Below are 24,812 nucleotides of genomic sequence, written 5' to 3' on the forward strand. Positions count from 1 at the left end.
TAAGTTTTTATTTGGAGAAACTTACTTGTTTAATATGTTAAAATTTATAGTGTTGCTTTTAAAATACAGGTTTATTATTATAAAGGAATAAGGATTAAAGAAATTAACGTTTCAAAGCTAATAGGAAATAGAAAAAGGTGTTTGGTATGTGTCAAAATGGTTCTATTCAATAAGAAACATCTCGAGGAAGAAAAAATAAGTTGAAATAATTAAATGGAACGTTGTCCATAAACTTGAAAGAATTCAAAAAATGGGATTTATTGATGATTTTGGTTCAAAATGGTTCTAAATGGCTTAAAATATCTTTGTAACTCTTAAATAATAATAATAATACATTTATTGACCTGATAACAAAAACCTAATACAAAAATATAATAAAATATCAAAATAAAAATACTATTAATTAAATTAAGTCAACTCGGACGATTGTCAGAGGAGGTTTAGATAAACAACTCTGATTTTCACAATCGCTCGAAAATACTATAAATGCTTTTCTGAAGGCAAGCACTGATTGTTTAGAGCACAAAGCTTCCGGCAGAGAATTCCAAAAATCGGCAATTCTGTAAGAAAAAGACCTTTTAAACAGTTGGGTGCTATGAGGCAGGATAGACAAGCAATTCTTTCTGCGAACGTTTATATTGAGATGATTAAATGAGATGATTAAATTGAAAAATTAATTTTACAGCGTTTTGAAAGTGTTTCAAAGTTGCCAAAAAGTTGAAAAAGGTTATTGGTGTGTTCCAAAATTGTTCTAATCGACAAGAAACAAGATAAGGAGAAAATAAGTTAAAATAATCAAATGGGATGTTGTCCATAAATTTGAAAGAACTCATAAATTGTGAATAATTATGGTTTTGGTTTAGATTCGAATGTTTCTAGTTCTAGTGTTAGTTCTAGTTTTACACTAGCACTGTTACTATGTAGAACTAATACTATACCTATAGTGGTTCGCACGAGACCAACGAGACGAGATTTTCATAAAGTCTTGTTTCGTCTCGCCGATGAACTAATAAGTCTTGTATCAAGTCTCGTCTCGTTTCTCGTACGAGACTATCATAAAAGTATCGAAATCCCGTCATGCATAATCTTATTGTTTCAGTGCAATAAGGAATACTTAAATACTTGCTATAATGTAAGAGTCGGAAGACAGACTTACACCCTCAGCCTGTCGGTCGCAAATGATTTTGTTTTTCACCCAATCGTTTAGGCATAACAAACATTGAGCAGATTTATTATTAAGGCGATTTTGATGTTTTCTTATAGTTAATGCAGCACGTGAGAATAATCTTTCCGCCGGGACTGAAGTAGCCGGTATGCTTAAGAGATCTCGTGTCATTAAACATAAAATAGGAAATTCAGAAGCATGAATTTTCCACCATTGTAATATATCTGTGTCTTTATTACACCGAGGCATAGAATAATATTTTTGAAGCTCCTGCATCCATTCTCCTTCGGAAGGCGTAGGATTTACTACATACAAAACATCAATATCAATTACAAAATCCGACTTTTCCGCTCTAGAATCTGCTCGTTCCTCCAATGCCGTTACTTTCGAACATTGGTCTTCTGATTGATTGAAATAGGCAATCTTGTCATATCAAAAACTTCTACCTTATGCCGCGAATCTAGAATTAATACTGCAGCATAAATCTAATTAGTCCTACGATAATGCTTTAATATTTTGTCTCTCGTAGCATGAAAAGTAACAATAAGCTGCTCTTTGACAGCGTTTTGATCTGCCTTTCGGTCCCATGTAAATATTTTGCTCTCAATATTATGTATTAGTATATTGATACATAGAACCACCATAGGTAATTTGATGTACTTCTCTCCTCCGAGTTTCTTGGAAAGTATTTGAAAGTTGACTAGTAATTTATGCACTTCTTCTAGCAGTATCTATTCTTTGTCCTCAAGAGCATATGGTTTTAAATCAACAACATTTTGACACAATACACCAAATCCAACGTCTACCTTCAAGGGGTACTTTTAACATATCATTACTGGAATTCCAGCGTGTAGATACGAAAATATTTAAAGAAATATTGCAGATATTATTTGCAGAAATACTTACCTGCGAGACTCTCGTACGAGACGCAAGACCTCATGCACGAGACTCGAGACGAGACCAATGAAAGCCTCGTCTTGTCTTGTCCGAGTATCGTCTCGAAAACGAGACGAGACCATGCGAGACTCTCGTACGCACCACTATATACCTACAACTAGAATCATTTGGGTTTAGCCGCACGTCTCTAAAGACGGCTAAACCCAAATGATTCTAGTTCTAGGTATAGCGTTAGTTCTAGTTTTATACTTGCGCTGTCACTAGAACCAACATTAGACATAGAACTAGAAACATTCGGGTTTAGCCGCACGTCTCTTAAGACGGCTAAACCCAAATGATTCTGGTTCTACTATATAATCTAATATATGTTGTAGAAACCACGAGAACTGGCAGTAAATCATCGCTTTCCGTTCTTACAAATGCCGTACGTAGTACATTAAAATTCACAAACAGCTAGAGAGTAATATGTGTTAGAACGAGATAGCATTAGTTTAATATTTCCGCTGTACAGGGTGTCCAAATTTCGATGGGTTTGCGGGGTATCTCAGTTATTACGAAAGATAGAAAGTTGCGGCTTTCGCGAACCTGAGCTACCTTTTTTGTGAAACTTACAATGGCGCAAACCAAATTTTCATAGCCCTCTTCGTTTTTGATATCTTCCTGTATCTCGGCTATCCGGAAACTTAGTAAAAAAGGGTTCTAATAGATTTTTTCACGTGGAATCCAATGGTGCACGTAGAACTTTTCTAGTCATCACGGTTTTTGAGTTATAAACACAACTCAAATACTGAATACTCAACTTCTAAAATACTTAACTCTTTATAATTCAAAAACCGTAATGACTAGAAAAATTCTACGTGCACCATTGGATTCTACGTGAAAAAATCTATTAGAACCCATTTCTACGTTTCCTGATAGCTGAGATACAGGAGGTGTCTGAAAATCGTAAATTTTGAAACACTTGTATATCAAAAACGAAGAGGGCTATGAAAATTTGGTTTGCGCCATTGTAAGTTTCACAAAAAAGTAGCTCAAGTTCGCGAAAGCCGCAATTTTCTATCTTTTATGATAACTGAGATACCCTGCAAACCCATCGTGTTTGAAATTTATGATTTTCAGACACCTCCTGTATCTTGGCTATCCGGAAACTTAGTAAGAAAGTAAAAACGGGTTCTAATAGATTTTTTCACGTGGAATCCAATGGTGCACGTAGAATTTTTCTAGTGATCACGGTTTTTGAGTTCATACAGCTCTCGTGTTTTCTACTATATACATACTTTTCTAATACATACATTTAACCTTTCAACTACTTCAATAAAAATAGACAACAATCTAGCGCTGAATTACAATTAAAACTAGAACTAACACTAGACCTAGCACTAGAAAGAGTGTTTCCAGTTCTAGGTCTAGTGTTAGTTCTAGTTTTACTCTAGCACTATTACTATGTAGAACTAACACTATACTTAGAAATAGAATCATTTGGGTTTAGCCGCACGTCTCTAAAGATGGCTAAACCCGAATGATTCTAGTTCTAGGTATAGTGTTAGTTCTACATAGTAACAGTATCTGCAGAGGCACGTTCTAGTTTTACACTAGCACTATCATTAGAATTCACACAAGACCTAGAATTAGAATCATTTGGGTTTAGCCGTCTTGACTAAACCGGAATATTTCTAGGTCTAGTATTAATTTTTCGTTAAACTAAAAGTATAACTAATACTAGATCTAGAACTAGAAACATTTTAGCCATCTTGAAAGACTCACGGCTAAATCCGAATGTTTCTAGTTTTAATGTTTGTTCTAACAATAATGCTAGAGTTAGTTCCAGTTTTAGAAAAGTAATCGATTAAAAATATTTGAAAAAGATTCACTCTGTATAAAAACTGATTGAAAAACATTGTTTCTTATTTAGTAGATATTTATGAAGATAGGTGGCGCTTGTGTAGATGGTCGTTTAAGTTGCTATTCTGTTTGTCCGACAGTACGGATTACATGACCCTGAAAGAGCGTCTGGTCGCGGTCGTCTGTGCAGTGCAGCAAGTTGTTATACGAATCATGGCGAATCCACGGAAGTTCAGTGAGAAAATCGCGCTACACAACCACCGACAGGCCGAAGAAACAGCCAGGTTCGAGCAGATCATGAGGGAGGTGTCGGACGCTACCGCCAGGGTACGTACCCGGAGAGTTTTTCCGGGATAGAGCCTCCCCAGGGGCCCAGCGCGGGACTTTAGCGCTTAAATCGCGACGTAAACAGAGATCGCGCGGCGTGGACGCGACGAGGCGCCCCCCGCGAAATCTATCAACGTGAAATAAGGGGCCGCATGAATCGATATTTCGTACAATCGCTGCGACAGTTTTGACAGCAAAACAACGGAACGTCGAAACGAAACAAACGCAAAACAGGCGCGCATTTGGTGTGGGGTCATTGGTTTTGTTTTTTTTTTTTTTTTAATACGAAATTTGTTTTAACACGCGGTTTTTCTTCGCGCTTTTTTTCTTTTCTATTTCTCGGTTCAGGAAGATTTCGCAATCGCGCAGATGACTCAACTACGTATAAACGCACGCTTGTTTACATCTTTTCTCTTCTCGTAAAATTTAGAAAAAAATTTTTTTACTGTAATCTTCTTCTAGATTTATGTCTATTCAAAGAATTAATTCTTATTGTTCTCGTCGAAATTCTTGGTAATAGCAAAAATTGGATGATTTTTTTTCTTGTTGTAAACAATGAATTGTATTAGTTATCTTTATAGAATTAATTACAAACGCTAAGTCCGCGGTCTTTCACGAAGCTAACGACTATTATCAGTCGCGATAACCTTTTTGCTTTTAGAAAAAATATTTTAATAATAACTTGTGGTTTTTGGCGTAAAGCGTGATTAACGGACACGAAACTGCAATTTGAGGAAGAAGCTTCGTGTTTATCCTGTAATTCTAATAGCGAAAAACCCTCTAATTTTCGCTAATTATTTTTTTTCTCTGAACTTGATTGATAGTGGTTTTTAATTATCTTGGGAAATAACTTTTAGGTTCCTCGGTTTTTTTACATATTATCAAGTCAATTCAAGGATACACAATTCGTTAGTCGATTTAATGTGGTTCCTATAATAAATTACTTTTTTATGTTGATCTATTTGATACTAAGTTTAAAATATACAATTGATCTTATTCCCACTCGATACTGGTTAATTTTAGCTTCAAAATTCCAATCCATCCAACTTAAATACGTCTTGATTTCTTAATAAGTTTACTTTTAACCCAAATTCCAACCCAGAATTATTCGGAATTGGTGGTAATACATCTTCATTTCGGTTCAAAATAAAAATTCCCGGTTGTTTATTTTACTTTTTAGTAGTAGATTAGTAGTCTTTGATCAATTTATATAATGATTCATACGTTTTCGAGAAGTAGATGTGTTTATGGATTTAATACCCACAATAAGAGCCCAACTCAATAAAAAATAAAATCTGTTTGAAAAAGAATAAAAGCATTCTCTTTTAACCCCGTTTTTATGGGATTGTTTGTGGAATAAGCTTTTACTTTTTTTGTATTGTACAATTACAAAAACCAAATGTAAAGTAAATGTTTATTTTTTTTATTAAAAAGAAATGTAATTAGGTTGGTACATTAAGAATTTTAAACACCGTTAACAAACTAAAATTTAAATTTATTTCAGTTATATTAAACACTAATTTTGTATTAAATTTTTTCATCTATTTAATTAATTCAATTTATAAACAGAATATGTAGGATATACAGTGTTCGCCAAAAAGTCAGCAACACCCGTTTCATTTCTGTTCCATTGTATCTACGTTTCTGAAATTTAGGTTATACAGGATGTTCCGGTGACTCGGGGCATAAAATTAACCTCATATACTAGAGCAAAAATGATGACAATTCGTGAAAAAAAATTATTATAAAAGTCTTCAAATGGTCAAGATATGGGCCATCAAAGTTCAGAAGTTTTAACACATTTTTCTAAATATTTTCAATACCATTTATGGTAGAGCGTTGAAATTTGGTACAGGGTAAACAAATATCAAGGAAAATCATTGAACCAATTTTGACTTTGATCGGGCGGCGGCAACCATGCTATACAGGCTGTCCCTAAAATTTGTTTGCTCAGAACTTTTTTGTTCGCTCGTAACCCTACATTTATTTTTGTACTTTTTAATAGAACATTTGTTTTAGAGACTTTTATCACTCTTTGAAAATTTTGATAAAATTGACCGTTTTCGAGTTATACGCGAAAATATTAAGCTTCGATTTCAATGCTAACACTAAAAAACAAAAATCTTCGAAAAAGTCAAGGTTGGCCATGGCAATTAAAAAAACAAATTGAGCTGTCAACTTGCTTATGTCGTTTAAACACAAATGATAGTTTTTTGTTAGTTAAGTTTTTATTAATTTTAAGTGTTCAAAATGGAGAGTTACACATTTAGTGAACAAACTGACATGATTTTGACATTAGGGGAATGTCATGGAAACGCCGTAGCAGTTATTGGGTGAAATTTCCGAATCGCAGAGCGCCCAATCGAAAAACATTTTTAAGGATTGAAACCCGTTTAAGGGAAAATGGGACGTTTAAGCCGAAATTTACTAACAACAGTAACGTAAGTTCAGTCCGAATACCCGAACTAGAAGAAGATATTCTAGACTACGTAGAAGAAAATACTACAGCTAGTACTTTGGATATGGCGAGGCACTTTTTAACTTCAAAAACAACTGTCTGGAGTGTTCTTTACGAGCAACAGCTTTATCCATTTCATTGTTACAAAGTTCAGGAAGTTCGACTGGCTGATTACCCACTGCGACTGCAATATTGCCAAATAATGCAGTACAAAATCCAAATTGATGATCAGTTTTAAGAAAAAGTGCTTTTTACAGATGAATCCACTTTTTCTAAAGATAGAATCTTCAATTTGAGAAATTTACATAGTTGGGCGGACGAAAATCCAAGATTTAAGAAAACTTGGAAATCACAATGGAGATTTTCTCTTAACGTTTGGGCTGGCATTGTGGGCGATGTAATTATTGGACCCGTTTTCTTGCCATCAAGGCTGGATGGAGATGATTTTTTAGATGACGATTCTTTAAACACAAGGCAAGCAATGTGGTATATGCATAATGGTGCTCCTGCGCATAGCACACAAGCTGTCCAAGAATTTCTGAGGGAACGTTTTCCAGGACGGTGTATTGGACTAGGAGTAGGTGCACCGATAAGTTGGCCCCCCGATCGCCGGATCTTACACCTGTAGATTTTTATTTATGGGGACGCGTTAAATTGCTAATTTACTGCGTTTAAATCAGTTGATCGAAAACGAGTTGATCAACTGAGGTTGCGAATTGTTGATTCATTTGATCAACTTCATTTAAGACGGCGATACCAGGCGTGCATTGATGCCGGCGGGAGTGTTTTTGAACATCTGCTTTAGTATTTTTTTGTTCTTTTTTATTTATTACTATTTGTTTATAATTTTATTGTTCTTGTTAATATTTTTGTTATTTTCTTGTTTGTTGTAACCGTGAAAATTAAATTTATTGTTTTGGAAATTACATTCTTTTATTCAACTAAAATAAATTAACACTGGATTTAACTAAGTCTGCACTTAGAAATGTATGCAAATAATAGTTATTAGCTCAGTTCGTTTTTGAATTGTCATCGCCAACTCAGATTTTGCGGAATATGTTTCCTTTTTTTGTTTGTTACGATTGAAATCAAAGCTTAACATTTTCGCGTATAACTCGAAAACGGTAAATGTTATAAAAATTTTCAAAGAGTGATAATAGTTTCTAAAATAAATTTTCTATTAAAAAGTACAAAAATAAATGTAGGGTTACGAGCGAACAAAAAAGTTCTGAGCAAACAAATTTTAGGGACACCTGTATAACATGGTTGCCGCCGCCCGATCAAAGTCAAAATTGGTTCAATGATTTTGCTTGATGTTTGTTTACCCTGTACCAAATTTCAACGCTCTACCATAAATGGTATTGAAAATATTTAGAAAAATGTGTTAAAACTTCTGAACTTTGATTTATAATAATTTTTTTTCACGAATCGTCATCATTTTTGCTCTAGTATATGAGGTTAATTTTATGCCCCGAGTCACCGGAACACCCTGTATAGGAGGTTCATACCGATCTTTCGATCTAAAGTATTTTCAAGATGGTGGCAACTTCCGGTCCCCCGGAAGTAGACCACAACTTCATTATTTTAAATGGAATGCTATAGTTTTTATTGCACCTTTTAATTATGCGAAAAAATAAGTTGACTTTGATAAAGGTTATTGGTACCTAGCGTTTTTCGTTTTCGAGTTATTTTGATTTCAAGTTTTTCTTGGCAATTTTCACCATGCCCTTTAAAACTCCATATCTCAGCAAACGTTTATTCAAAAAAGCTCTAAATTGGCACGATTACTCTTCAAATGCTGTCAAATAGATTGTCATTTGCTGTATCACAGTATCTTATACAGGCTGGTCAAAAAGTGAACTACCTTTTTTCCGCGTTCAATGACAAAAAAGTCGAAAATTTTAAATGGTACACCCCATATTTTATTAGCTCACCAGAAAAGGAGTTTGCCATTTATTAGGCCATCATATTTTGACAGTTTTTTGTTTAATTTATTTTTATAATTAACTTTGGTTGATAATCTTTTAATTTACTATCTTTGATTTACCAAAAAATAACAAATAGAAGAACAAATGAATGAAACAATGAAAACAAAAGTTAGGTTTGGATAAAAAATTTTATTCTCTCTTTGGTAGGTTAAAAAAATCGTTCCATTTAAAATTCTCAGCTTTCTGGCATTGAATATGGAGAAACGATAATTCAATTTTTGACCATTCTGTATAAGATACAACAAATGACAATCTATTTGATATCATCTGAGATATTGTTTAAGAATTCTTTGTGTCAAATAAGAAACAGTGGCATCACATTGACTTTATTTTTTTCTTGAAAATATTCTAGATCTAACAGCATCAAAAAGCTGGCTATGAAGCATGGGCGAAATGAATATTTATGATGTAAGTGTTCCATTAGAATGTGTTGTCTAAAAAAATATATTTTAGGTCCTTCAAATTTTGTATAATTTAATAAGTAGTGAAGATTTGTAGAGTCTGTTATATTTTGCAATATTTTGGAGTAACGCTGGCTTGGAGTATATACATAGTGGAACAAAAATCTGGAAACGCCTAATTTTGTTCTAAATAAGTAGGTAGAATTGTACAAAATTTAGGAATACGGGAATTCCAGACTTAACATTTGTAAAGTTGACAGCTTTAGCTATACAGTACTTTACCTGCAGCTCGCGAATATTTTTAGTAAGTATGCCGCGTAAACATTCTTTGCGTGTTATAGAATTGTGTCCTGCAAACACAGTGTTAAACTTGGTTCGGTGAATGTTAGGTCTCTATTTTTTTTTTTTGATCACATCGGGGAAAGTGATCATCCAAACGTGTCGAACTAGAACCATCGAACCCGTTAGTGAAGGTAATATGATACTAAGTATCCTGCTTGGTCGGGTAGGTAATGGTTCCAGCAGTGAGATTAACATAAGTCATGTAAAATCCGGATTCGGCCGCAATTTGCTATCTAATCTAGAAATCACCTTTACTTCTGACAAAACTTTTTGTTGATATTTAACCCTTTGTGTCCCAAGAAGTCAAACATTTTGAAACTTTGTGACAGAATCAGACAGAATTAAAACGCTATCAAAATACACTCAGTAAAGGCCTTTGGAATAAAATTTTAGCAAAATATGCAATCCCCCTATTTTCGCATAGTCTTAGTGTAAAAAAAGATGCTAATTAAAAAATTCCTGGAAACCGTGTTTACTGAAATTAAGAAATAAAACTTATTTTAAATTCAAGCTTGAAGCTTTCTGCTTAAATCGATGTATAACAATCGATGGGTTGAATTAAAAAAATATTGAGAAAAAGAGTATTGAGTTAAAACTAACATTTCCGTATAACCTAAAAATGTCAAAAAAGATGCTAATTTAAAAATTCCTGGAAGCCGTATTTATTGAAATTAAAGAATGAGACTTATTCTAAATTAAAGCTCAAAGCTTTCTCTTTAAAATGATGTATAATAATTGTTGGGTTGGATTGGAAAAATATAGAGAAAAAAAATTTTGAAACAAAACTTACATTTTCGAATAACCTAAAAATGTTAAAAAGATGCTAATTTAAAAATTCCTGTATGCCGTATTTATTGAAATTAAGGAATGAAACTTATTTTAAATTAAAGCTCAAAGCTTTCTCTTTAAAATGATGTATAATAATTGTTGGGTTGGATTGGAAAAATATAGAGAAAAAAAAAGTTGAAATAAAACTTACATTTTCGTATAACCTAAGAGTGTCAAAAAAGATGCTATTTTAAAAATTCCTGGAAGCTGTATTTATTGAAGTTAAGGAATGAAACTTATTTTAAATTAAAGCTCAAAGCTTTCTCTTTAAAATGATGTATAATAATTGTTGGGTTGGATTGGAAAAATATAGAGAAAAAAATTTTTGAAACAAAACTTACATTTTCGAATAACCTAAAAATGTTAAAAAGATGTTAATTTAAAAATTCCTGTAAACCGTATTTATTGAAATTAAGGAATGAAACTTATTTTAAATTAAAGCTCAAAGCTTTCTCTTTAAAATGATGTATAATAATTGTTGGGTTGGATTGGAAAAATATAGAGAAAAGAAATGTTAAAATAAAACTTATATTTTCGTATAACCTAAGAGTGTCAAAAAAGGTGCTAATTTCAAAATTTCTGGAACCCGTATTTATTGAAATTAAGGAATGAGACTTATTTTAAATTAAAGCTCAAAGCTTTCTTTTTAAAATGATGTATAATAATTGTTGGGTTGGATTGGAAAAATGTAGAGAAAAAAAATGTTAAAATAAAACTTACATTTTCGTATAACCTAAGAGTGTCAAAAAAGATGCTAATTTAAAAATTCCTGGAAGCCGTATTTATTGAAGTTAAGGAATGAAACTTATTTTAAATTAAAGCTCAAAGCTTTCTCTTTAAAATGATGTATAATAATTGTTGGGTTGGATTGGAAAAATATAGAGAAAAAAAAGTTGAAATAAAACTTACATTTTCGTATAACCTAAGAGTGTCAAAAAAGATGCTATTTTAAAAATTCCTGGAAGCCGTATTTATTGAAATTAAAGAATGAGACTTATTCTAAATTAAAGCTCAAAGCTTTCTCTTTAAAATGATGTATAATAATTGTTGGGTTGGATTGGAAAAATATAGAGAAAAAAATTTTTGAAACAAAACTTACATTTTCGAATAACCTAAAAATGTTAAAAAGATGTTAATTTAAAAATTCCTGTAAACCGTATTTATTGAAATTAAGGAATGAAACTTATTTTAAATTAAAGCTCAAAGCTTTCTCTTTAAAATGATGTATAATAATTGTTGGGTTGGATTGGAAAAATATAGAGAAAAAAAAGTTGAAATAAAACTTACATTTTCGTATAACCTAAGAGTGTCAAAAAAGATGCTATTTTAAAAATTCCTGGAAGCCGTATTTATTGAAGTTAAGGAATGAAACTTATTTTAAATTTAAGCTCAATGTTTTCTTTTTAAAATGATCTGTAATAATCACACTTAATAACCATTTATCAAAGAGATACCTTCTTGAACAACAAAATTCAACAGCACCACTTTTCACTAAACTTCTAACCTCACATCTGGATGAATAAGTTTAAAGTGTACCTAAAAATCCTACAGTGCGGATTGCGACGTTTTTTATACAGATTATTTCTTGTATACACTTGTATAGTAGAAAGTACAGACAGCTCTAAATGCGCCGAATAGATAACTACAGTTTAAAATGAGTGTTTAAAATTACCGGTACTTTAAAGTACCGTCGGGACACAAAGGGTTAATACTGCCAAAACGTAGACGGTTGCATAACAAAACTCTATTTCTCACACCAGTTATTGGCATGTCTTGTAGGCAACGACTTCAATTTCTGCAACCTGGGTTGAGATCCATAAACACATCACCTAGTACAACTCTAGTTTTTATTTATTAATTTTCTCCATATCAAGTTTTTTGAAAAAGACAACGACTTCTTAGTATCCTAATTAAATTCGGCCTATAATGTTTTACAATTTTGAACAAAATACAATATAACAAAATTAATATTTGAGATATCAATAGATGGACCACAACGAATTATAAGCAATCTTCGAACATGCAACAATGACATAGCTTTGAAGAAAATTTGTGGTAGGGATGGCACGCCTTCTTTAAAGATGTGGGTTCTAGATACGTTTTCTTCAATATAAATTTATTTAGATCCATTTAGTTCAGGAATAGATTTTAATAACCTGATTTGAAAGTATTAATTGTTTCAGATTCAATAAATGTTGTTGTTTCACATTTATCAAAAAAGTTTTCAGTTACTTCTTCATAACCTTCATCACTTTCACTTTCATCTAACGTCTTATGCAATTCTTTAGCGACCGCAAAAGATTTAAAATTAAAATAAGAAATGACACAAAAACGAATGCAAGAAATAAACCAGTATTTATTTTACTTTATTTTTGAATGCTTGATTTTTGCGTTTAAATAAAAATGTTTATTCTCCACCATTTTAGTTTTCAAACTTATTACGTATTTTTATATACTCCAAATATTTATATAAATATATGTACGTTAATTTTTTCTGCCAATTTGCACAATCTTCAAAAACTGCTTTAACACCATCTCATTGACTGCCTTTGTTGAACATTTTTCGAAAAATTGATATGTATAAACTAAATCCTCTGCATTAATTGTAGGAAACCACTGTAGTTGAACTTGCTTATAGGAGGGAAATGTTTTGAGCATTTTTACTTAGTACTAAAAAAATTATATTTTGAGTCATAACGTGTTTTCACATTAATTTTAGATTACACGATTACAATACCTTCTTTTTATGTACTTTACAAATGCAACAAAGTAAAAATAATAATAGTCTTTATAACTGCGTAAAAGCCGATTTTGTTGCTGCGGAGTAGTAAATAATATATTATTGCGTTTGTTATGCATTATTTGTTTGTTTGCGAATCTATTCGATCTTGACGAGTATAATTATAAAATCATTCCCACCAAAAAGAATGGACGCGCTTGTTTATATTAGAATTACGTTCGACTTCCGCATACCATGTCTGGTTTGTCATATGGTGGTCTTGTTTCGACAAAATTTAATCCAACGTAAATATTAATTTTTAAAAAAGGATTCACTACAAAGTATAAATATTTGTGTTTTCTTGTCTAGATTTACTTTTAGTGCGACTTTTTATAATGTCGTTTATATCTTAAAATATTTTTGAATTCTTTACTAGTACTCTAATTCCTGATGTTTTTAGAAGTTTTAAACATTTCAGGTAGCACCAGATAGACAAGCACAGTCAAAGCATACACTGCGAATCAGCAACCAAACGCTCGGTTCTTTCAGGGGCGGCTCATTGCCGAACGTCTCCGCAGGCACAACTACAGTTAAAACGCCCCCCAGAGCATCAGACTCCTCCACCAAGGTGACGTCTATCTCAATGTCGTGTTCTTTAAATTCTCCAAAGCTTTTTTTAAATAGTGGTTTTTGTTTCTTGTACCTATTTTTGTTGTTGTTTCCTTTCGTTTTATTTATACAAATCAATAAATCGTTTTCAGTTTTGTTTACACCTATAAATTTTTTGTTCTAGTTTATGCAAATTTCCCTTTTCACCTATTTGCATGATTGAGTTTATCTCTCTTTGTTTTTTCCTCGAACCTGTTCTATCGAGGAAGTCAGTCGGCGTCGTTGTCGCATACTAAATGCGAAATAAGTCACGGCCATAGATTGGAAATGTCAAGTTGTTGGAATAATAACGATTATAATAATTTCGATTCAAATGTTTTTTTTTAAGTGTTGTAAATAATTTGATTAAAAGATCCATTTAAATTAATTAAGGCGATTAAGATTTTCACATTTCGCGGTTGAATGATTCGTTTCTCTTTTATACCAAATAGTTTTTTTTAAAGACGGAAGCGCAGAAGTAATTAAAAAATACACCTTTTTTTTTAATTTACTTTTATTTCGTATATTTATTTTGAGTGAAAGTCGTCTGTCTACTTGTTTGTATTTTATAAGCACGGCTTTCACGAGCAGTGTTAATTGAACTAAAACTAGAACTAACACTAATACTATCAACAGAACTAACAGATCTAGAACTAGAAACTTTCGGGTTAAGCCGTGCGTCTCTTAAGACGGCTAAACCCGAATGTTTCTAGTTTTAGTGTTCGTTCTAGTTTTATTTCAATAATAAAATACAACAATCTACCACTGAATAACAAATGAAACTAAAACTTTTACACTAGCATTTGGGTTTAGACGCACGTCTCTAAAAACGGCTAGACACGAATGATTCTAGTTCTAGGTATAGTGTTAGTTCTTGTTTTACACTTGCACTGTCATTAGTACTAACACTATACCTAGAGCACTATACCTATACCTAAGTTGCACTAGCAATGTTACTATGTAGAACTAACACTATACCTAGAACTAGAATCATTTGGGTTTAGCCGTCTTTAGAGACGTGCGGCTAAACCCAAACGATTCTAGTTCTAGGTATAGTGTTAGTTCTTGTTTTACACTTGCACTGTCATTAGTACTAACACTATACCTAGAACTAGAATCGTTTGGGTTTAACCTAAGTTGCACTAGCACTGTTACTATGTAGAACTAACACTATACCTAGAACTAGAATCATTTGGGTTTAGCCGTCTTTAGAGACGTGCGGCTAAACCCAAACGATTCTAGTTCTAGGTATAGTGTTAATTCTTGTTTTACACTTGCACTGTCATTAGAACTAACACTATACCTAGAGCACTATACCTATACCTAAGTTGCACTAGCAGTGTTAGTATGTAGAACTAACACTATACCTAGAACTAGAATCATTTGGGTTTAGCCGTCTTTAGAGACGTGCGGCTAAACCCAAACGATTCTAGTTCTAGGTATAGTGTTAGTTCTTGTTTTACACTTGCACTGTCATTAGTACTAACACTATACCTAGAGCACTATACCTATACCTAAGTTGCACTAGCAGTGTTACTATGTAGAACTAACACTATACCTAGAACTAGAATCATTTGGGTTTAGCCGTCTTTAGAGACGTGCGGCTAAACCCAAACGATTCTAGTTCTAGGTATAGTGTTAATTCTTGTTTTACACTTGCACTGTCATTAGAACTAACACTATACCTAGAGCACTATACCTATACCTAAGTTGCACTAGCAGTGTTAGTATGTAGAACTAACACTATACCTAGAACTAGAATCATTTGGGTTTAGCCGTCTTTAGAGACGTGCGGCTAAACCCAAACGATTCTAGTTCTAGGTATAGTGTTAGTTCTTGTTTTACACTTGCACTGTCATTAGTACTAACACTATACCTAGAGCACTATACCTATACCTAAGTTGCACTAGCAGTGTTACTATGTAGAACTAACACTATACCTAGAACTAGAATCATTTGGGTTTAGCCATCTTTAGAGACGTGCGGCTAAACTCAAACCTTTCTAGTTCTAGTGTTAGTTCTTGTTTTACACTTGCACTGTCATTAGAACTAACACTATACCTAGAGCACTATACCTATACCTAAGTTGCACTAGCAGTGTTACTATGTAGAACTAACACTATACCTAGAACTAGAATCATTTGGGTTTAGCCGTCTTTAGAAACGTGAGGCTAAACCCAAACGATTCTAGTTCTAGGTATAGTGTTAGTTCTTGTTTTACACTTGCACTGTCATTAGTACTAACACTATACCTAGAACTAGAATCGTTTGGGTTTAACCTAAGTTGCACTAGCACTGTTACTATGTAGAACTAACACTGTACCTAGAACTAGAATCATTTGGGTTTAGCCGTCTTTAGAGACGTGCGGCTAAACCCAAACGATTCTAGTTCTAGGTATAGTGTTAGTTCTTGTTTTACACTTGCTCTGTCATTAGAACTAACACTATACCTAGAGCACTATACCTAGAGCACTATACCTATACCTAAGTTGCACTAGCACTGTTACTATGTAGAACTAACACTATACCTAGAACTAGAATCATTTGGGTTTAGCCGTCTTTAGAGACGTGCGGCTAAACCCAAACGATTCTAGTTCTAGGTATAGTGTTAATTCTTGTTTTACACTTGCACTGTCATTAGAACTAACACTATACCTAGAGCACTATACCTATACCTAAGTTGCACTAGCACTGTTACTATGTAGAACTAACACTATACCTAGAACTAGAATCATTTGGGTTTAGCCGTCTTTAGAGACGTGCGGCTAAACCCAAACGATTCTAGTTCTAGGTATAGTGTTAGTTCTTGTTTTACATTTGCATTGTCATTAGAACTAACACTATACCTACTTAGAGCCAGTAATGGGCGCTGGGTAAATACCTGACGGGTAGGTATTTATAAAATGGATATTTATCCGGGTATTTACCCCGGCCCAGGGTAAATACCCAAATAGTACGTATAAAAGTGATACAAGTAAAAATACATTAGATTCCGAAAAAATTAAGAGGAAGATGATGAAATGGACGTTTATCATCAGACGAATCTGTCGTAATTTAGATTAGATCAAGTTATTATGATTATTATCATCCAGCTATTGCTGGACATAGGCCTTCTCTATTCTGTTCCATTCTATTCTATTCTGTGCTGTCTGAATTCAATTGTTGAACTTTGCCACAATGTTGACCACATCATTTGCGCCAGTTCTTCTTCATAGGTCTTCATTTCGGTCTTTGCGTTACTTTGAGCCTCCTGGCAGTGGCTACCGTTAATGTTAATGTTTCGGAGCCGTATGTCATAAGGGGAAACACGAATTGATTGAAAGCCTTTCTTTTCAAATATATAGGAATATCGCTCTTGAAGATGTCTTTAAGTTTCCCATAGGCTGTTTAGTTCGCTTGTTTGATTATTTCTCGATACACGAACCTCATGGCCAAGATACACATAGCTGTTATCCCTCTCAATCTCATTATCCCCAATGTTGATGTTATACTTGGGAACAAGATTTGTCATAAATTTTGATGTCTTTACGTCAATATTTAGCCTAACTCTTGCACACACCTCCATTAAGTCGTTCACCATTAGTTTCATCTCTCCAAGGCTATCCAAAATAAGAACTATATCGTCCGCGTAGCGTAAATTACTTAGGTATTTGCCATCAATGTTTATGCTTTTTTGGGTCCAATCTGGTTGTTAAAATGCATTCTCCAGGACTATGATGAACAATTTGGGTTCAACATTGTATCGTCTTGTTTTACTAACAATCAGTACTTTTCTACTTCCACTCTCTTCAGTACTTTTATGCAATTTTACCGTCATTGTAGAATTCTTGTAGATGTTATAAACAAGTGTATCGATAATCGACTCTAAATACCCATCTTGGGTAAATACCTCCGGGTATATATCCAGGAAATTTACCTTTGAAAATAAATACCCGGGTATTTAACAACACTGCTTAGAGCACTATACCTATACTTAAGTTGCACTATCAGTGTTACTATGTAGCACTAAGACTCTACCTAGTCATGCAAAATTACTGAAAATTTAAGAAAATGTAATTTTACCGTAATATTACCGATAATATTATTGGTAACATTTACCCATATTGTATAAATTTTAGATATACTTAGGTACTGAATCACTTTTTAACGTTAATTTATGAAATGAAATAATTTTAAGTCGTAATTTGTAATTTTAAATATATTTCGAGAGAATAGAACAAAATATGTCTATATAATAAGAAGCATGTAACAAAATTTTCATTTTTTATTCAGTGCTGAAAGTGGTAGATTATCTTCTTATTTATCTTCATCTCTGACGAAGTTATCAGTATCACTTCCACTATCGACCGTGTAATTATCGTCCCTATTTTCTTCTGCGCTTTCTTCCTCTTGACCTGTTTTCTTACTCATTAAATTGTGGTTGTGTGATATATGTGAGCTTACCAGCTTTTTCAACGGTCAGTCGATTATTTCTTCTTTGACTTGTAAATAAAGTACTAAATTCTAAAATTTTATTGATTATACCAACCAACGTGCTGAAAGTTCTTTCTATAGCTGATGGCAAGTTACTTGAGCCCATAAAGCTTTTTCTGGAACAGATTCCTGACCACCACGTAACGCCATTTCATTTTTCTCTAGAGAAGTCTTTTGCAAAGAAACCGCTTCTCACTTTATATATTTGGCAAGTTTAGTAGTTACTGTTTTCAGGATCATTATGCCTCTGATGACTTTTAGCTATTTCAAAAATAAATTCTGTGGCAACCAAATTTTGTTCTGGGCTTAAATATCGTCCTCTATTTGCTGGTTCAAGTAAATTAGCAGCTATATGTATTGGTTTTATCGATTTATTCATTCTTGACATTAAAACACTTTTAATTGTGTCCTCATCTTGAAGTATCGATGTTGATAATAATTGTCGTGATATAGCAGCTTTTATTTCCAAAAAGACACCAAAAACCTTTGATATTGTAGGAGCATTTGCTTCAAAATATTTAATTCAAGTCTCTAGGTATTCCCCGATTTTCTTCATATTACAGATATCATAGAGCAATTGTAACTGAACTCTTGGATGATAGATGTCTCTTATAGCCGATGTTGAACAATATTTTAATCTGTAGTAAGATGGTTACCTTACGGGTAATATTACTGTAACTTAGCAGGTAATATTACTTTTCACATCACTAACTATACCTAGAACTAGAATCGTTTGGGTTTAGCCGCACGTCTCTAAAGACGGCTAAACCCAAATGATTCTAGTTCTAGGTATAGTGTTAGTTCTACATAGTAACAGAATAAACAGTATAAACTAGAAATGTATCAGTTTTCTTGAATCTTTATGTTTTATTGAAGTAAAACTAGAATTAATACCTACTAGACCTACAATTAGAAACTTTTCAGTGTTAATTTTAGTTTTAGTTCAATTACATCTATTTTATTATTAACTCGTTTATTTTTTATTACGGTTTGAAAAGGTTAGTAAACGGCAATGAATTCGTGGAACAAAAAAAAAACTATAATAAAGGTCTAATCCATCCGAATGTCGATTCATATGAGGCTATTAATAATAACATTGTGTTATTTGATAAGAACAAGCATGAAAGGTTAAATTTTATTGTACTCAACCTATAATAAATATTGCATGTTTTACTATTATGTAGTATCTTCCAACCATAAATAATTGATTCGATTAAATCTTCTTCTACCTTAGTTCTAAATGGCAACCAAGAAATTTTTTTCTCTATTGATTAAAACAATGTTATTAAAGGATAAACTCATTGACTATTATTCTACAGGTGTTTTATTTTCGATATTAATTTAAAACACGTACCTACTATTGTATTTACAGAAAGTGCAAAAACATCGAATCGAACGTTATTTCCAGCGTCAGCTGATCAACATTCGCTGTTTCTTATCGGGTTTTGATTTGTTTTTTCTTTCGTTTGTTTACACAACTGCGGCCAACATGTGCATAGTTCAGTGGTTTATTTGCAAAAGGCCCCTCCAATTAAACTTAATGTACAAGGTTCCGTCTTTAGCGGATTTCACCGGATTCAATTTTTTTAAAATAATATTAAAAACTAAGTTCGTTTGTAATTTTTCTTTACGATAAGAATTGAAATTCATTCTATTGCGAAGACAGAAAGCTTGACAAGTGGGTCTCATGAATATTTATTTTGCGCATGGTTTATACTAGTTGCGTGCAACACCGACGATACTCCAAGTCTGCATTGGCAATTTTCATAAACCGAAGGGGCCTCTGCTGCGGGTGTCAAAGGTCACCAAACATTCTCAACCGTTTCTATTTAATCCTCGTTACATGTAAACTACAATTAAATTTTTTTTTTTAAGTTTTTGATTAACGAAGCTTTTTCAATAATATGCATGACTTTTCTATATTTTTTTTTATCAAGTTATTAATTTTTCTTTAATTTTTTTATAGCCTGACGAAATATCTCTTTCTCACGCAAATATGGTTAGTAGTCATGGTCATAGTCACAGTCATAGAGAGAGTAGGGCGAGATCACAGGGTGGACCGATTAGAAGACAAGATAGGAAACATGATAATTCACCATACTCGACGGGTTTGTTTTTGAGTCCACCACCGGATACCAGTTGGAGACGAACGAACAGTGACTCGGCACTACACCAGAGCGCAATGCAGGTATACTTTGAGGTATATTAAAAGACGCGCTAGATAAATTTAAATTTATAATTTTTCAGGGTATGAACAACGAGAGGAATGACTCATCCGGTAATCGGTGGCTTGTGCAATCGATGAACGGTCCAGATCAACATGATGGGCGGCCTAAGTCCAGTTGTGAGGTCCCTAGAGTACCAGGAATAAAGTAGGATAAAACTAAAATTCGTTGAAAAGTAAATTATTTCAAGTAATTTTTTTAAGCATTTATCCGTCTGTTCATGAGCCTGGAACAATACAAATTCCAATAGGGAATAATACAGGCTCTCTACCTGACTTAACAAGTGTACATTTTCCGTCGCCAATTCCGACACCCCTTGATCAAGATGGAGATCAAGGTAGTTCGCCCTATAGTTCTGTAAGTTTTTATAACTAATTTTAAACACAAATTTTAATCTTGCGCTTATTTTATGAAGAGTCCTGTAAATACGAGTCCGTCAACGTTATCCCCAACGAGTCTGCAACACGGTGTGCGGCATCCCGCGCAATTTCATTTTGTAAATCCTCCAACGTCACCTCACCATCAGCAGGTATGGCAATAAATGTTCTAAAAAATTATGCGCTAACGCAAACCTATGTTTCATAATTATTCGTTTTTTTTCTTCCCAATTTTTATTTAATTTTTACTTTTTTTCGCTTAATTTTGATTTTGCATGTCGTTTTTTGTGATCTTGTTCCAGAACCATTTATCAGTTCCAAATTCTAGGTATCATTTACATCACAATAAGGTTAGTCGTTTTTTATAATTTTTATTTTAGTTTTTTTTTAATTTTTTATAGTTTGCTTGTTTAGCTTGTATTTGGGTTATTTTATCTTGTTTGGAGAGTTACAAGATTATTAATTGGTTTGTCTATTTTTAATTTTATTTTTAGAATTTACCAATTGACAAGAATTTAACGGGTATAGATGGGACTGATTATACACAACTTGCGAATATGATGTATCAACAACCACAAAAAGTGCCCGCATCATCTCCTTCACCAACGGTTAGTATTTACATATCAACAATAAAATTATTCATTTTCGGTATCTATGAACTCATTTTTTTCAATAATAAATTAAAAGCGTTTTTGTTGTTCTCAAAAAGTACAATTGTTATGAAACTTTAAAGAAGCCAATTCGATCTGACTCTATGGTTTAACCCTTTGTGTCCCGACGGTACTTTAAAGTACCGGTAGTTTTAAACACTCATTTTAAACTGTAGTTATCTATTCGGCGCATTTAGAGCTGTTGGTACTTTCTACTATACAAGACAGAATCTGTATAAAAAACGTCGCAATCCGCACTGTGAGGTTAGAAGTTTTGTGAAAAGTGGTGCTGTTGAATTTTGTTGTTCAAAAAGGTATTTCTTTGATAAATGGTTATTAGGTGTGATTATTACAGATCATTTTAAAAAGAAAACATTGAGCTTTAATTTAAAATAAGTTTCATTCCTTAATTTCAATAAATACGGCTTCCAGGAATTTTTAAATTAGCATCTTTTTTGACACTCTTAGGTTATACGAAAATGTAAGTTTTATTTTAACATTTTTTTTTCTCTACATTTTTCCAATCCAACCCAACAATTATTATACATCATTTTAAAAAGAAAGCTTTGAGCTTTAATTTAAAATAAGTCTCATTCCTTAATTTCAATAAATACGGGTTCCAGAAATTTTGAAATTAGCACCTTTTTTGACACTCTTAGGTTATACGAAAATATAAGTTTTATTTTAACATTTCTTTTCTCTATATTTTTCCAATCCAACCCAACAATTATTATACATCATTTTAAAGCGAAAGCTTTGAGCTTTAATTTAAAATAAGTTTCATTCCTTAATTTCAATAAATACGGCTTCCAGGAATTTTTAAATTAGCATCTATTTTGACACTCTTAGGTTATACGAAAATGTAAGTTTTATTTCAACATTTTTTTTCTCTATATTTTTCCAATCCAACCCAACAATTATTATACATCATTTTAAAGAAAAAGCTTTGAGCTTTAATTTAAAATAAGTTTCATTCCTTAATTTCAATAAATACAGCTTCCAGGAATTTTTAAATTAGCATCTTTTTTGACACTCTTAGGTTATACGAAAATGTATGTTTTATTTCAACATTTTTTTTCTCTATATTTTTCCAATCCAACCCAACAATTATTATACATCATTTTAAAAAGGAAGCTTTGAGCTTTAATTTAAAATAAGTCTCATTCTTTAATTTCAATAAATACGGGTTCCAGAAATTTTTAAATTAGCATCTTTTTTGACACTTAGGTTATACGAAAATGTTAGTTTTAACTCAATACTCTTTTTCTCAATATTTTTCTAATTCAACCCATCGATTATTATACATCAATTTAAAGAGAAAGCTTTAAGCTTCAATTTAAAATAAGTTTTATTTCTTAATTTCAATAAACACGGTTTCCAGGAATTTTTGAATTACCATCTTTTTTGACACTTAGATTATGCGAAAATAGGGGGATTGCATATTTTGCTAAAATTGATTCCAAAGGCCTTTACTGAGTGTATTTTGATAGCATTTTAATTCTGTCACAGTTTCAAAATTTTTTACTTCTTGGGACACAAAGGGTTAATAGACTATGAATAAGAGTAAACATACAAATGATGAATTACACATAAGCTGGAACAAGCACTACTATCCCTGCAAAAAGTCGAGGCCCCTCACTTTAGAGATCGATATCTTCGCAACCGCTCCATAAAAAAAATTGCGACAAAGTTTGTTGTAATCACTGAACATTTTTACGTAACATATGTTAATTTGAGTTAAATGAAAAAAGTACCCGATTTTTTACGGTACCAGCAGCTTTGTCAACTTTGCGATTTTTTTTCTCGAAAACTATCGTACGAAAAATTTTTTTCAACAGGTGGTAGCCTGATGTGTTCTTAATGAGTGGCATATTTTATTTTTTTTTATTTATTTTTTATCGGATACCGTTATCAGTTTTTCAAAGTTATGTGTGGTCTAATTTTTTTAGAGCGACTTAATCGAATTATAAATTAAAAAGAAACAGAAATAATCTCTGCCGGGAGAGGGGGGTTCCGCCCAATCGGAAAAGATGATGCGTTCCAGACAGTACGTCGCGCCTTTATCTTACCTATATAAAGAAATAAGGCGCGACGTCCTGTCTAGGACGCACCATCTGTTCCGATTGGATACCCCGCATCCCCGTCACCCGCAGAGCTTATTTCTGTTCCTTTTTAATTTATAATTCCCTTAAATCGCTCTAAAAAATTAGAGAGGTAAAACAGTATCTGACAAACACAATTATTTGACACATTTTGCGAAGATATCGATCTCTAAAGTGAGGGGCCTTGACTTTTTGCACCGATAGTAGAATGAAGAGACTTTCATAGACTACTGAGTAATAAAGCCTGTCAAAGGGCGAACCAAAGACGAATCATGTTATAACGTTTACATATGAAAAGTGTACACCCTTCATAATGGTATGTAAAGAACAAGTATATAGGTAGTATAATCTATGGATGTGCCATTTTAGTTGCTAAATATTAATAATATTTCAACCGCAAAAACTTCTAGAAAGGACCCCCTTTAAAGTACATAGATCAAATCTGAAATAACTAAAACAGCGACTAGATAAATTGCAAGCTTAGTTATTGAGAAATATTCATCGACTCTTATCACATTGTTAATACTATTCATAGTTTATTACAACAGATTTAAAGTTGTGCTGCTAAATGACAAAAAAATTCGTCAAAAAACATAGAATTTTTCGAAAACTGCTATTAAAAGTTGACTTTTGCGTAGTACTTAGCGACCGTCAAAACGATAGTTTTTTGTCAACAGGACGTAATAGTATATTAAAAAACAAGTTTCGTAAGACACGCTTGAAATGCACGAATTCAAGTTGAAAAACGAGTGGCGAAGCCACGAGTTTTTTAATGAATGAGTGCTTTAAGTCTTATGAAACGTGTTTTTTATGCTATTTTTTGTAATTCGCGTTTTTATACTTTTTTTTAACAAAAATAAAGTAAATTTTGGCAATGTAGGGAACTAGGTATGTAGCAGTTGGTAACACCGGAACACTTGAAAAGAGAAACTTTGAATTGACAATTAGAAACTGTCAAAACACAAAATGTATTCACCTGAAACAAAATGTTTGATGTACACCTCCCAAAATAAGAAAAATTGCTCAGAGTCAATGCCCTCATCATTGTGGACCTTGTATTTGATACTAAGAACGTGTTTAAACATCCATAGACAAAAATTGTCACATTGACAACTAGAAAAATTAATGACCCAATGTCACCAACTTGAACTGGTTCCATAAAATGTTACTAGAATCTCATTACAGCATCGGATGCTGTAAAGAGTCTCATTACAGCACCCGTTTGAGTACTGTTATAGCTTCCATTACCGTAGCGAATTACAAAAAAGACTTAACAGTAGTCAAACGGGTGCTGTAATGAGACTTCTTACAGCATCCGATGCTGTAATGAGATTTTAGTAACATTTTATGGAACCAGTTCAAGTTGGTGA

General features: G+C 32.7%; 1 protein-coding gene across 6 annotated transcripts in view; it reads left to right on the plus strand.

Annotated features, from left to right (window-relative positions):
* Positions 1 to 4,043: 4,043 nt before the first annotated feature.
* Positions 4,044 to 24,812, plus strand: part of LOC111424434 (CREB-regulated transcription coactivator) — a 34,222-nt gene continuing 13,453 nt past the window's right edge. For 4 of the 6 annotated variants that reach the window (XM_023057957.2, XM_023057962.2, XM_071197171.1 and 1 more), the window contains exons 1-8: positions 4,044 to 4,231; positions 13,446 to 13,595; positions 20,055 to 20,276; positions 20,336 to 20,460; positions 20,517 to 20,670; positions 20,729 to 20,842; positions 20,993 to 21,040; positions 21,185 to 21,298. In XM_023057957.2, coding sequence (XP_022913725.2) covers positions 4,055 to 4,231; positions 13,446 to 13,595; positions 20,055 to 20,276; positions 20,336 to 20,460; positions 20,517 to 20,670; positions 20,729 to 20,842; positions 20,993 to 21,040; positions 21,185 to 21,298 — 1,104 coding nt within the window. In that variant the 5' untranslated portion in view covers positions 4,044 to 4,054. The remainder of the gene's footprint in view (positions 4,232 to 13,445; positions 13,596 to 20,054; positions 20,277 to 20,335; positions 20,461 to 20,516; positions 20,671 to 20,728; positions 20,843 to 20,992; positions 21,041 to 21,184; positions 21,299 to 24,812) is intronic. The other 2 variants (XM_071197173.1, XM_071197174.1) reach the window with 2 other exon arrangements.

The sequence above is a fragment of the Onthophagus taurus genome, chromosome 7 (genome assembly GCF_036711975.1).
Source record: "Onthophagus taurus isolate NC chromosome 7, IU_Otau_3.0, whole genome shotgun sequence".
In the NCBI taxonomy this organism is placed as follows: domain Eukaryota; kingdom Metazoa; phylum Arthropoda; class Insecta; order Coleoptera; family Scarabaeidae; genus Onthophagus; species Onthophagus taurus.